Below are 14,790 nucleotides of genomic sequence, written 5' to 3' on the forward strand. Positions count from 1 at the left end.
GTCTGGGTATTTGTGCAGTCCTTATGGGTCTCCCCACCGTGCCTCGGAGAGCACGTTAAGCCGTCGGTCCCGGTTGTTATCATATACACCTGATAGCGGTCGTTACTCGTAGTAGGGAATATATCCGCTAACCCGCATTGGAGCAGCGTGGTGGATTAAGCTCTGATCCTTCTCCTGCATGGGGAAAGAGGCCTATACCCAGTAGTGGGATATTACAGGCTGAAGCGTAAGTTACAACGTTTCTGGTTGAAATATACGATTGATAAGGTACTTCTATACCATGGCCCTGTTCGTTACAATCCTGTCAATAACTTGTTTTCTATTTTCGAATATCTCGACGTAAATTATAGTTTAAATTAAACGTTTTGTCCGCAACGCCGAGGCTATTTCCAACATAATTATTATAAGCTACAATTTGTCGCTGTTGTAAACAAACGGATGCAAGTTTCTAATAATTAAACTATTATCCTTCCGTACTGTAATGACGCTCCGCTCTGGCCGTCTTATTAATAATCGTGGAACAAATTGAGGTTAATACGCATTTTGTCCCTTTCTTGATTATATGTTGGTGTGTAGTGAGTTTGAAGGCACTTGTGATAGCGATACTTAAATAAAATAACTTCTTACATCTTTGATTGAATGATCAATTTTTTTAATATTTTATGTACTATAAATACACAAGTTCTGCTTTTTATGGCGCATTTAAAATATGCAGAGACGTAATAATCCATCTAAAAATTTTTCTATTAATTATATGTATATATTATATGTGGTATAGTTATTATTTAGCTCTATATTATTTTATACAAAAAATAATAGCATAGAAAAGATAAATACGTTTTAGAAATAAGTATTAAATTAAAAAAATAATAAAGAATTCAAAATCTATCCGGAAGCATAAAACACAAAAAAAAAACTGAGCATTCAAAAACGCAATGTATCGATTTTTCAATCCACAACAAACGACGTCAAAATGATCGAGGCGCGAAAGAGGGTGAAATCTCAACAATGCTTCCTCACTCAGAACCGGGGGAAACAAATGTATAAAGACGCAAAGCCGGCACCGAACGCCGGGGTACCTTACTTACCGACCGGGGACTCTGGAGACAAGGGATCTGTTCCCGGGACAAATCATTCACACTTTTAATTTAGTTGCTCCTAATGTATGCGAATAACCAAGGGTTGTATAAACCGACCCTCTTATTCAGTTAAACAGCTATCACACATAGGGTGCGTGGAACTTAATAGTTCAACTCCCCCTCCCTCGGCCCCAGGATCCCTCCCTGGTCTATACATTATGCAAATACGTTGGTGATATGTCAGTACACATGGGACCTCTATTGTCGTTACTTAGTTTATCTGGCTATAGAGTTAACTTTAATTAAATTTAAGATGCATTTGTATTGACGATTGACGGTGTTATGTTGTGATTTATATTTACTGTTTATTTATAATATATATTATATAATAATGTGTGTTCTTAAAATATTTATATTTATAAAGTAATGAAATGAATATTGATAATAAAATGCATACGTATACTTTATCTCAATCCTCGTAATATTATATATTTATGTAGTCTAGTTAACCTGCTAAAATTTTGATGATTTCGACATTTTTCTATAGTTATTAACTGTTAAAGCTTGAAAATAAATTAGGTGTATTGGACCTCTTGAAACATTTTATGTTACACTCTTTAAATAGAAAATAATGCAACTTAACTCGCAGTGTTTCACAAGTCCAAAAACTTCGATCTGTTTATCTTTATTTAAGATGTTTCTTAATATAAAGTTGGGAATGAAAGTATTTCAAACAATCTCTCTTAATTTCAATTATGATAGTGAAGTTAATGTATTTGATTTATTGTTGAAGAGTCAGGATATACTAATTCAAAACATCTTGATTTTCAGAGTAACCCGTACGCGCTCAAGGAAAGCGGGGGTGAGATGTCTGCGTGGACCTCAGCCGGCCTCCAACCCTCCGGCGGCTACTATCCTTACGACCCGACTCTGGCTGCGTATGGGTAAGTCTAATCCTTATTCCCATTGCGTACTCCCTAAGGCATTTCGGAGTGAGATACCGCTTGCGATAGTACACCCTCGAAAGCAGTGCGAAGGGCTTATTTCAATTCAGTGGGCTTTATCATCTGTGCAGATGCGTTTGTTATCGGGCCGTTGTTTTCAAATTCATTTTGTGTGTTTATTAATATGTCGCGATTCAATTTCGTTTCACGATTGTTGAGATTAACGTCGTTGCTACATCTTCATTTTGTTTATGAAATTAATTTACTTTTTCTTTTCATATTTGGTTCAAGTTTGTCTTTTAATTTTTGTATAAAAATTATTTATGAAGCACAATTTAAACATACGTTCCATTTTAAAAGATATTTTATAAATAGGATAATTCCTATTCTATCTTACACCAAAATAAAACATAAATATTAATCACTTTTACGATAATAAATACACGTTGACTGTGTTCATTTGCTGCAAAAACAATCCTCAGAGACGTACATTACTACCCTTATAATCATTCTGAGCTCATCGACGTTCCATCCAAGCGTATCTTGAATTTACCATGAGTTTTATAGAATATATCGTTGATTGAAATTGTAAAATGCTAATGTATAATCCTTTTCAAATTAACACGGCCAGACGGGGCGCTAAATGGACGCATCTCGTCTGGCGGTGCGTGTTCGCCGCGAGCTATGGACAACTTATCACCCGGTTTATAGCTATCCCTTTCTTCGATGCGAACATACATACGTGTAAAAGAGTCAGACGGTGCATCCACTCGCTAGGTCCTGATTAATTCAGAGTTTTTCTTCGAAAGAAATTGTTAACGCGTTCGGTTCGCATTTTCGGCTAACTTATCAACTTGCAAACTCCTACTACCTATTTTGGTATGTTTATCAAACGAATGTCACTAGATGGCGCTCGATGTTTCGTTCTCGTATTTGTATTATTATGCGGTTTTTCGTTTTTTACTTTTTACCTCAAAAGGTATTGGTGGAAAAGATCAATAAACTATTATAATTAATAATAATAAATAAATATTTTCACGGATTTCAGGGATTTCACCAGCCAATTTTCTAAAGAATTATAAATAAAAAGGGATAGTACTAGTTTAATTTAACTAATGAGTCTTGAGACTTAAAAAGGCATTAAAAAAACTAAAGTCGTATCTAAATTTTAATTTTTTTCGGGTATATTTTCCAATTAAACTTAAAAACTTTATCGACTATAATGAAGAGCCGTGACATGTTTACTATCTAATATATAAAATTCTCGTGTCACGCTGTTTGTAGTTAAACTCCTCCGAAACGGCTTGACCGTTTCTCATGAAATTTTGTGCGCTTATCGGGTAGGTCTGAGAATCGAACATCTATTTTCATACCCCTAAGGTATAAGAGGGAGGAGGTTAAGAGGGTCAGTAAAATATTATGAAATTTGTGCATATCAGATAGGTCTGAGAATCGGCCAACATCTATTTTTCATTCCCCTAAGTTATAAGAGGGGGGAATGGAGAAGGTTAATAAAATATATGATAAAACAACGTTCGAGGGGTCAGCTAGTTTAGCTATAAAGTCAACAGAAAAATTGTAATATTAGGAACCACAATTATTAAAATATTTTAGCAGGCGTCAGAAATGAAACTAAGTTGAGTTTATACGCTCTACAACTTCTTACAATTAATTTCCCTCAAATAAAAAAAAACCGTATGAATACTACATAGGTACCGTTCCGCAGTGAGGATACTCGAATTAAGTTCCTGCTACTCTCTATAACCATCAAAAATTTGTATTTTTATGATGAAACATCGCCTGAAAGTTTTACTACCTTCTAATAAAGTCTATCAGTAACTTATGTTTGAGATAATAATCAGATACCAGTAATACCTACAACTTTTAATTCACAAAAAAAAAAAATACAAAAAACAGATAAATTTATATTCATGTAATTCAACTTTAATTAATAATTATATTAAGTACAATAATTTTCAGTAACCACAATACATCTATCAAAAAAAAAAAAAAAAAAAAATTGGACAAAAATTCAATTTTTTTTATAAGGTATAACTTTATAAGAAGTGGCATTGTAATAATATATGACACCACTTGTTTGTAATTGTATATTTACAAATTAATAATCACAAAATGACGTAATAAATAATATAAAAGGCAAAGAAACATCGCCGCCTATTATTAATAATAAAACACCAATAGGGCGTGATAAACACCAGGAAGCGAGCGCCTCTGTCATAACAACGTATTATGTGGAAGAATCATTTAAACGTTCACGGAACACTTGAAAATTTATCCCGCCATGAATCACGCTAGAATCAGTCGAAAATAAAAACAAATCACGGTACATCAAAGCGGAGTTATGCTGACAATTCGGCTACGCTCGACTCAATATATAACGGGCGGTGCGTTATAATCTAAAAATAATTAGGAGCGACATTCATTTTTATGTTTAAAAAAGAGAGTGATAGCATCGGGTGCGACGCACGGAAATACAGTAATCTATCGCTCGCGACGACGATTGTCGCACACATAGAGGATCACGAAACGACACGTAATACTCGACGAAATAAAACAAACGTGGTGTAAAATTCAACATAAGCATTACCCGTCGCAAATTAAATCGTCGTATATTCATAACAAAGCAAAAACTTCAAGTGTCTCACGGAACATAGCCGGATATAAGTTAGTACGCCGAGCGACAAGGAACGAGTACGCTGAAAAGCGTCGACTAACAAAAGTTGGCGGCAACGCAGTCTTCAGCCGAGTATTGTTAGCGTATTATTTGAAACGGCCTGTAATCTGCCACGGCCGTCGCGCGCCGAAATGAAAAATTACTTAGCTATTTTTAACAAGCGAGCTCTGAAACCGTAAAAAAAATTTAGAGAAAAGAGACGAGGAGCACTTGTAGCGCGCCATTGAGATCGAAATAAGCAGGAAATTACATCGCTCGGGGCTCCCGGCCGAGGGAATTATTTGTGAGCCAACGATTTGGACCGTTAAATTTTAAATAAACCAAATAAGGAACGGTCGTTAACGAGACGCGTCTAAGCGACGTTTTTTCGGGATCATTTTTTTCCGTCTAACAAATACCGCGCAATTTGGAGTTAGCGGGAGTAAGTGACGCGTCGCGACGCGTCACTTACTCCCGCGTCGCGTCGACTCGATCGCGACAATAAATACACGGAGCGAATGTAGTGAGTTAAATTCGTGCGTAATTGTTATTAATCGTTGCGGTGAAGTATCGGTCCCGAGTTCCAAATTCATGCACCGGCGGGAATAATCGAGTGATCGAATAAGCGTGGATGTAAATCGTTCGGTGTTACGATTGCTAATTCTAATCCGTGCGAGCGGTGGGAGGGATGGGGGTAACATTACTTATGTATGGGTACATAGTTGAGGGAGGGCACGCGGGCCGCAAGCCCGGGGGCACGTAAGCCTTCGATACAGGATTGAACGCACTCAAATATGTAGCGCTCGCCCCGACCGCCCGACCGCCCGACCGCAACCGTTTCAAATGCTTCTCTATTCAATTTTGCTCTAACACAGCTCGTTTTACTCGAACTTTTACAGGATAACGTTTATTTCAACGTAAATGGATATAAATAAGTAAATATGTTTCATAGATAAATACTACTATTTCTTTCAAATACATGTAAAAAAGCTACATATAACTTTGGATCAATTGAAGATACGATCTTATACCAAAATAGTCCAAAAACGAAAAACAGTTAGTCATTAAAAGTACCTACTTACATTTACATCATAATTCATCTCAATACTCGTGTCATGCCAGTTTTTTGAAACTTTCTCATAGACTTTTCCCCAGCCATTATGGCACAGAATATTAGATACATTCGTGAAACTTAAAAATCAAAGTACAATTAATTATATTGTAAATTATCTTTTATTACTATTTATATTATATATCTATCTAAATTTAAAATTTAACATCGCATTTTTTAAATTTATGTCAAAAATATTGTCATCAAAAAGGAGATTATCAAATGAAATTTATTTGTTATATAATACTTTTAAAATTGTTTTTATTTGTAAAGTACTTTACGCTTACATTTTCGTCTAAAAATTTATTCCAAAATAGTATTTAAGCAGACGTCTAGACGTTAAGAAATGGTAAAATATGAATTTGGTCTAATAAAGAATTTGTTATAAAAATAAATAATATTATACAGTAATTACGAATTTTTAATACTCAAATGCCAAAACCAAATGAGTTCAACAAGAAAAAATGGCCGCGATGACAGTCAAATTATTCGAGACATTAAAAAAAATTACCACGTAGGTATATTTATCAACGACAGCAATTTCTAATTAAATCATAATAATAATATCCATTTAATTGACTTAGATGTTTCTTATACCTAAAGTATATACGTAAGTATTTCCTTATGTTTTCATTAAACCTGTGCAAACGTGTGACAGAAAAGTTGCTATGGTAAGTTTTTCTTTTCAAAATACAAAATCACCCGTCTTTTCATATTCCTTGAGCGTTTTTATTTATTGTGAATTTACATTTTAGTTATTGTAATACCGAGAAATATCGGTATCCAATAAAATGTTGATTTTTAGTCTAATATAAATATTGTAATTATTTTGAGATCTTTCCAGAGTCGATAATATTAGAATATATTTTTCAGTATTTAAATATTTATGTTTCAAAGAGATCACGCAACAATAGGACGTTAATAAATAAATAGTAATAAGTTTCTATCACAACAGTCATTCCAAACGTCCTATTATTTATTCGATATTGTTAAAATATTTTTAAAATTATTTTAAAGTACGTTTTAAAAACAACATTTTATCTTAATCGTCCCAGACCACAATAAAACATGACAAACTCACTGATTTATCCTTTACGACACGTGAAAAATCTTTTGTTTCACGATATCAAAATTAAAACGTCTCTTGCGTCGTTTCGTTTCAAGCAAAACGGAAGCGAGAAATCTATATTAATTAGACGGTTTAGTGTACACTCGTAGCGCTTCAAGCGCTGATAACCGTATCCATTGAACGGGCCGTACAGAGTTAAGCGCTGTATTTCATGTTCTAACCGCTGTCTTCGCTGCTGTAGATATCTGAAGAGCTTATTCGTGTAAAACTAAAGCGGTCTGGTTTCAGCGGCTTTGTGTGGGTACGCCTTTGTCAAATACATTAATACGTTCTGATGCCCTTTTAGTTAAGTGTTTTTCTGAGGCTCAATAAATGAATATTCGTCAAGATCGTACGCTTTGTGTTTAAGCGTTTAGTTTAGAGTGGTTTGAATTTAGTTTCATTTTTTTGGCGTGAAAATTTATTTTCTTATTGAAAATAATTAAAATGAAACGCAATTATATCAAAAAAATATTTCATTCAATTTGAAAATTTAAGCTTTGGACATTGTAAAATTATCGGCCATTGTAACTTTTTTGAAATTCGATCGCGTAACCTGCCTGTAACCGGTGTCCGCGCAAGATGGCGTCCCTATCGATCGAGCACTTACGCCCATATTCTACCCACGCTTGCGCTGCAACGCCCTGATGCATCGAGCAGCAAAATCCCGCCCTCGACTGACGAACTGGTGTTTTTTAATTGTATTTTGATAAAGTGACGGTATCACTTAAACTCTCGACGAGGTAAAATCGACGTGCATCTTAACAGATATTTAAATCATTATCTCGCGTAGTTTATTTCGTTCTGAGTTACACTTAAATATTTATCTGCGCGAATTTATTGTTATCTATTTTATATAGCGACCGTAATGTTAAATCAAAGCGTCACAACACCTACAAATAGCTCCACAGTCGGAAATATTATTCGCATCACGTGCGGAAACGGCTGTCGACGTTTTCCGATAGTAAACCCTGCAGCCGCCGCTCACGGTATCAATTTGCGCGTTTGCGGATCCTGTTGGGACCATTTTTTAACTATTTTCACGCGCGGAACCTATTTATTGGGCCCTTTAGACCGCGCCTTTGTCATGTCGAGAAAATCGAAGTCAGGTACGCTCCGCCCGGGGGAATGAAACGTTTCGCCACAATTACGTTCAGAATGTGGATGCAAATGGCAACGTGGGTTTAAAAACTGCTCTCGACGTCGAAACGCCGCAGCCGGGCTTTATTTTTGCTGCCATTACGTTATCTATTGCTGAAATAAAACGCCTATCTGTTACGAATTGAAAAGTCCTTTTATTGAAAGCTGCGAACATTCCGATGTATTTTTTATCAACGCTAAATGTTTGTTGAATGCACGACCGCTGAAAACGTTTTTAACATTAACTCTACCATGTTTCACCCCCTTTGGGTACGATTTAAAAGCTTTTAGATTTCAACTGTTCATTATTTTCGTTTAGTCAATCCATAGTTTACTTTTAAATAATTTAATATGTCTAAATGAGTTTGGAAATATGGCCCGTTTAAATTGTATTTTTGTTCTGTCCGTTGCGAATTAATGAAAGGCCAGAAGCGTTAATTTTTAAGTATATGGATAAAGTTGTGTTTGTCAACAGATATGGTGCTGGGTACGATTTAGCAGCCAGACGAAAGAATGCCACTCGAGAGTCGACGGCGACGCTGAAGGCGTGGCTGAACGAGCACAAGAAGAACCCATACCCTACTAAAGGCGAGAAAATTATGTTGGCGATCATCACGAAGATGACTCTCACACAAGTGTCCACGTGGTTCGCGAACGCTCGCAGACGTCTCAAGAAGGAAAACAAGATGACGTGGGAGCCGAAGAATAAGACAGACGAGGACGATGACACGATGCTCTCCGACGAGGAGAAGGAGCAAGAGGACAAGATTAAAACAAACAAAGGTTCGTTGAGCTCGATCTCTTTCTCGACATCCGACAGTCAATTCGCGAAATCGTTTCGATTAAAGATCGTCTCTGACGAAACGACCCGAATTGACCGTCTTTTATTGACTCGGTTCCAACGCTTCCAATCCGCTAGTGTATTTAACTATGTATCTACCGCTCTGCGAATTTTATATGTGCCGTTTGAACGTTGATATGCGATTGCGAATGCGAATCAATTGTGTCAAATTAACCATGTACTTTATTGATGCGTGTCATTTCAAGTTCAGTTCAAGACAGTGCTGAACGTTCAAATTGCTTTAATTTTGTCGGTGTATAAATCGTCGAGTGAATTGGCATAACCCGGTCGAGGGCTGGAGGGTGTGCGGGTCCCGAAGAGGAGGCCGGGGGGTGGGGAGAGGGCGTGTGACGGGAGGGGGGGCGGTCTCAGGCGTGTAACTGTGCGTAACCGCTCCTCGCTGCCGGATTTCCTATTTGTAGTAAAGTGGGCGGCGCCCGAGCTTAAATTTCATATAACGCTTCTTCCGTTGTAGGTACAGGCCGACGGAGGTCGCATTCGGCTTGTCTGACGATCTGCCCTACTTCATGTTCTTGCCAAAGGATTTGTCGGGTGCGTCGATCGTTTCTTTTATGACACCGGTCGAACGTAAGTACGGGCGGTTCGAGGCTTTTATAATTCGCTTCGAAACAATGTACGATTTCGAGTTGACGTCGAATGAAAATATTTTTTAATGCGTTCGGCAGTTAAACGCAGACGTGGGGTCGGCGCGAAGTGGTTTTTAGTTGCGGTTGTCAACGGCATAAATAAGGAATTGTCGCTGTGCGGATTTTCAAAAATTCCCGGGGTTAATGGATCGGGGGTGCGCCTCGTCACGGCTAACAATCGCCATACGTCGTATAATGAAAACCACTTCGACACGAGAGCACTCGGTACACGCACCGCCTCTAACGCCGCTCGGGGCCATAAAATATCATATAATAACAGGAGCGTCGAAGCCGATGAAATGCTAACATTTCTTTCACTGGAAGAGCCACTAATAGCGTTACTCTCTTTCGACAAAATCATCAACTTTTGATTTCAAACATTCCTAAAAAATCAAATTCACAGAAACAAATTAATCGTGTTTGACGTTTTGATTATTTATATTTTTAATGTAAATATTATTAAAATACACGCAAATAATCAATCATTAAATGTAATTTTTATTATATTATTATATGGATAGTAAATAAATAAATAAATATTTAAAAATAGCGATTTAAAATACCACTGACGATTTAGCAAACGTCAAAGCTACGTACATTCATTACCGACTTCTCAAAATCTTAAATAATGCGTCTGCGGTCATAGAAAATATATTGATGCTTAGTAATTTTCTACATTGGATACGCTCATAGAATAATGCGCTGACTATGATATTACTGACTGAATACATATGTGTGTGTGTAACACACACACACACACACACACAAGCACGCACAAGCATTAAGCACTTTTATAACTGTAAAATATTTTTGAAATTAACTTTTCAACATAAAAAAAAACTAATATAGATAAAAAAAAATTATTATTAGTAATAATAAATAACTGTCGATCATCGAATTAATTAAAACTTTAAGAACGAACAGATTAATCTCTTACATTCATTTCTACTTAACGCAACATTTATTTCTATCTTTTTTAAATACAGTTAAAGTAATTTTTTATAAGCTATAAATAAGAATATGAATAAAATGAATATACATACATACCTAATAACGATGTTTTTTTTTATAGTTCCTTTAAATGTTACCAACATAAAAGTTTTGTAAGGATACAGTGATGTGTATCACTTTTTTTTCGAGCTAAAAAAAAAGAAACTTCAACCATATAATTTCGTAGTCATTTGTAAAAACTTGATATGAAGGTAGTTGAAGATTCCTATTAACATATGTTTACTTCAATTCTAAAATGTCTATGAGCTAATCGGTATTTTCGGGGAGGGAAATCGAGATATTTTGCTAGTACGCAATAAAATCTCTTCTAGAAAAAATATATTTGAAATATTGAAAAAAAAAAATGTTAAGGGCGCCCTGCAGTGGCGTATCGGCACGTGACCCGCGATTTCCACGCCTTCCTTACACTAATGTAAAAAAAAAACTCCATATAATGCTCCCGCGAAGTTAACAGTACTTTATATTATTAAAATAACACGACATTTATTACTACGCCTCCAAAAAGGTTTGTACCTACTTTTTATTATTGTGTATGTGATATTCGTGTACTAGGCTATATAATGTACATATAGGCTGTAATGGAAAACAATTTAGAGTGTGATAGCGCTAGAATTGAAACTTGAAGTTATGTTGGTATTTAAATGCGCCAGTCTAAAAAGATGACTATTTAATTAATAAAAAATAAATCCATAGATTTCTTGTAGTGTTGTCCTTTTAATAATAATAATGTTGAGCAATTTGGCTAATATCTTAAAAAAGGTGTAAAGCAATTTATCAACTAGTAATGTAATGCTACATATTACCTTCCCTTTTTAATATTTGTATAAGTAGTTAGAGTTAAATTGTCGACAGTTTAAAATTTCACATCGTCGTGATGTGCTCGAAAATGATTAAGTTTAAGACGAATAGGAAAAAAGTAATGAATGTATATAAATCAATCGTGTCAAAAATATCGGCAACTTAATTTATTAGATTTTTTTTAAATGAAAATTAACACGCACTTAATTTAAATGTCAATTACATAAATTGACACATTATTTACTCGTAAAACATATATTCATACAATGTATGTTCATTTGTCAATTTTTTGTTATATTATACATTCCCAGCTCAAGTTCTTTTTTGTTTGTCACAATATTAAATGGAATAAAAGTACATTTTTTTTTAGTATTTAAACATCAATAACTCTTTTAAGTCTTGTAGTAGAAGAATATTATTATGAACTAATATTTAAAATATTTATAACAACGTCAATGTATGTTTAGTAAAAACATTACGCGACAAAGAAAGCATATTATCTCGACTAATGGCTCGAACGCGACACAAAACCGTTCCGGCTAATCTTAATCCAACAATATTATTGCGTTTCCCATCGCCTAACCAAACAAACCATAATACGCAGCGTCCGACACGCATAACAATTCTTTTAGCGAAATGTCAATGTTCGCGACAAGTAATATATCATTTTAAGTCGGAACAAACAAAGCCAATATAAAAGCTTTCACACGCGATCCCCGAATGTCGTCGGCAAACAAACATCGAAACTATCCCGTACTAAGCCACTCATGAATAAAAGCGGACCCCAGCAATGAATGTTAAGTTTCGTCGCGAGCGCACGCATGTCTAACAAAATATTAATCCGGACAGCGTTAATGGAAATCGTGTAGGCTCTGCAAACAAGTGTGCTCTTAGTGACGTCGCTCGAGGAGCAATAAATTGCAGTGGCTGCAGTCGAGTGCAGAGGTCTCAGCGTCCCTCTCTGCGACGGGTTTTTATTACGTCTCACTCACCCCCGGTGACTAAAGGGAAAAACCGCTTCGAGTAACGCAGCACACTACGGTTTCCACGGACGCGCTCGCTGCCGTGGTTTGCATACTGGGGTGAGGATGGTTTCGAAATTGATGGGCAGGTTGCTCGCTATCGATTCGAACGGATAATGGAAATTGATACGGACTGCGCAAAAAGCAAATCTTTCAAAACTGAATTTATTTTTGTTAAGCGAATCGCACGAAAAGCTGTCAAATGTCGGACGAGTACGAACGAATATGATAAGTAATAAAATTAAGTTTCATGCATCTTTTTCAGTTTTTAGTGTTTTATGTATGAGCCGTTAGTTTGATTTTGGAATGCGGTGCTTAATCGTTCCTATATAACACAATGTCACTGCTATCGATAGTTCCGAAGTATACAAACCACCCTAACAATTTGTATAGAAATTAACTTAATGAACACATTGAACGTATTGCGCGAATAATACATTACGAAATCATCCAATTCCCGCTTATCTCCCGCCGTTGTGGGCCTTTATTAGATTAATACAATGAAAATTAAAACAATTTGCCGGATAAATATCTTTGCGCGGAGTATCAGTGGCATCCCTATTTATCCCTAGTGAAGGGCAAGCCGGATAACCCCTCTTAAAAGCTAGGAGCAGTCAGCATTAAATGGAATAAAGCGAATGAAGTCGAGCGGTCGCGCCTCGCGCCCCCGCGACTACTCTGAATTTCATTAGGCTCCCCGAACCCTCTGCGCCCCCAAAAGCCACTTTACAACGGAAAATGGTATTATGATAATACTTAGAGCCTTACAAAATTTTGCTGAATAAACATTTTTATGTAATTGTACAATAACACAATTTTTTTAAATCAAGGATAACGTTCGGTTTAATTTCATTACGGTTATAAAAATGCCGGAATTTTTAATGTTTAGTCGTTACGTGCTATTTCATCGACGGCGGAAAAATAAATGCGAAAATATCCGATGGGCTATACAGAAAGGACGAGAAGTGAGGTTGACCATTAATTGTGCGGGTCGAAGTTCGCATTCCGCGGAGACGACTGCGGTGCCGCGGGGGAGTCGGGAAATGCGAAATAAATGCTCGGCTTAAATACGAAAGGGATCGGGCATCGCCCGCGGCAGGGGAGTCGCGCCCCAAAGTGGTATTTTCACTTCGCTAATCGGATAACCACTTAACGAATGGGTCACTGCACGCCAAACGTATTTTCACACGACTTACCCATAGGGAAGCCAAAGATACCGCATCTTACGAGAGGAAACTTACGTCCCCGGTGTAACGGTCACGTCGGATGATGCGAAACATATCGATTTTGAGTAATAGCCAATTTAAGCTCTCTTTATTGGCATTGTGTTCGTTACGGCAACGGCTATTGCGAAAAGTCTTATGTCGATGTTGTTTACAATGGTATGTTGTTAGATGCCGGATTATTATATATGATTTCGATTATCTTTACAGATGATGAAAGGAAGGGCGACGAGTTGCTGCAGGGGATGCACAGTCAGCTGCTCGGATACGGAATAAAGGAAGAGTCGAAGCGAGGTACTTCGGACTGTGGAGTACCGATACCGGCATCCAAGCCGAAGATATGGTCACTAGCGGACACGGCGGCTTGTAAAACACCGCCACCTGCTGCACAACCCTGGCCCCAACATGGCTACGGCCCTGGGCCTGAACGATCTGCTGCTTCTGACGGTGGTTCTAATGGATTCGCCCTACCTGCGACAGCGGCGGCAAGTCCAGCTAGCGGTTCTTATGGTCGATACGGTGGATTTCCTGGTGCTCAGTATGGAGGACAGCATCCTTGCGTGCACCCAGCAGCCTTTCCTGACGTTCAAACTGACACACCACCTCAGACGCCTCCCAACATGAAGGTTCCCAGTGTGGCTAACCCGCTTGGAAGCGGAGGAGGCTCTGGGTACTGCTTCCCGCGACACCAACAATCACCACAGCGTGATCCCTACCACAACCCCCACGCCAACAACCACCAGCCCAATCAACACCACAACGAGGGTTCGGCTGCCTTCAAACCGTTTTACAAAAGGTAAATATATTTTACACTAATAAAATTTAAATCTCCTATCTAAGTGTCCGATCATAGTCGATAAGTATTACATAAAGGGAAAGGCTATTAATCGAGAACATAGGCTATTAAAACGAAACTCGGTGATTGATTCGAATTGTCGAGTTAAACTCGACGCTCATATGCAAACGAGGGAAATCGTAAATGGACGATCGTAGTAAAGATATCGATAGGACCATAAACAGAGTTGCGGTTTAGTAGAGGCTTGAGCTGAGTGTCATGTCGGTAATTGAAAACAATGGAGGCGCGTCGAGGCGGAAGGGGGAGGGCGGCGAGGCGGCGAGATTGCAATCTTGTGTCATTTGTCAGTGTCACCGCACACCTACGAACGCCGCTGACCTACCCAAATTACACGTC

At 37.4% G+C, this 14,790-nt stretch overlaps 1 protein-coding gene across 1 annotated transcript in view; it reads left to right on the forward strand.

Moving 5' to 3' along the window:
• Positions 1-14,398, forward strand: part of LOC123668980 (homeobox protein araucan-like) — a 128,324-nt gene extending 113,926 nt beyond the window's left edge. The window contains exons 3-5 of the mRNA XM_045602664.1: positions 1,911-2,023; positions 8,532-8,839; positions 13,809-14,398. Of these exons, the coding sequence (XP_045458620.1) occupies positions 1,911-2,023; positions 8,532-8,839; positions 13,809-14,398 (1,011 nt within the window). The remainder of the gene's footprint in view (positions 1-1,910; positions 2,024-8,531; positions 8,840-13,808) is intronic.
• Positions 14,399-14,790: the final 392 nt, after the last annotated feature.

This window comes from Melitaea cinxia, chromosome Z, assembly GCF_905220565.1.
Source record: "Melitaea cinxia chromosome Z, ilMelCinx1.1, whole genome shotgun sequence".
In the NCBI taxonomy this organism is placed as follows: Eukaryota; Metazoa; Arthropoda; class Insecta; order Lepidoptera; family Nymphalidae; genus Melitaea; species Melitaea cinxia.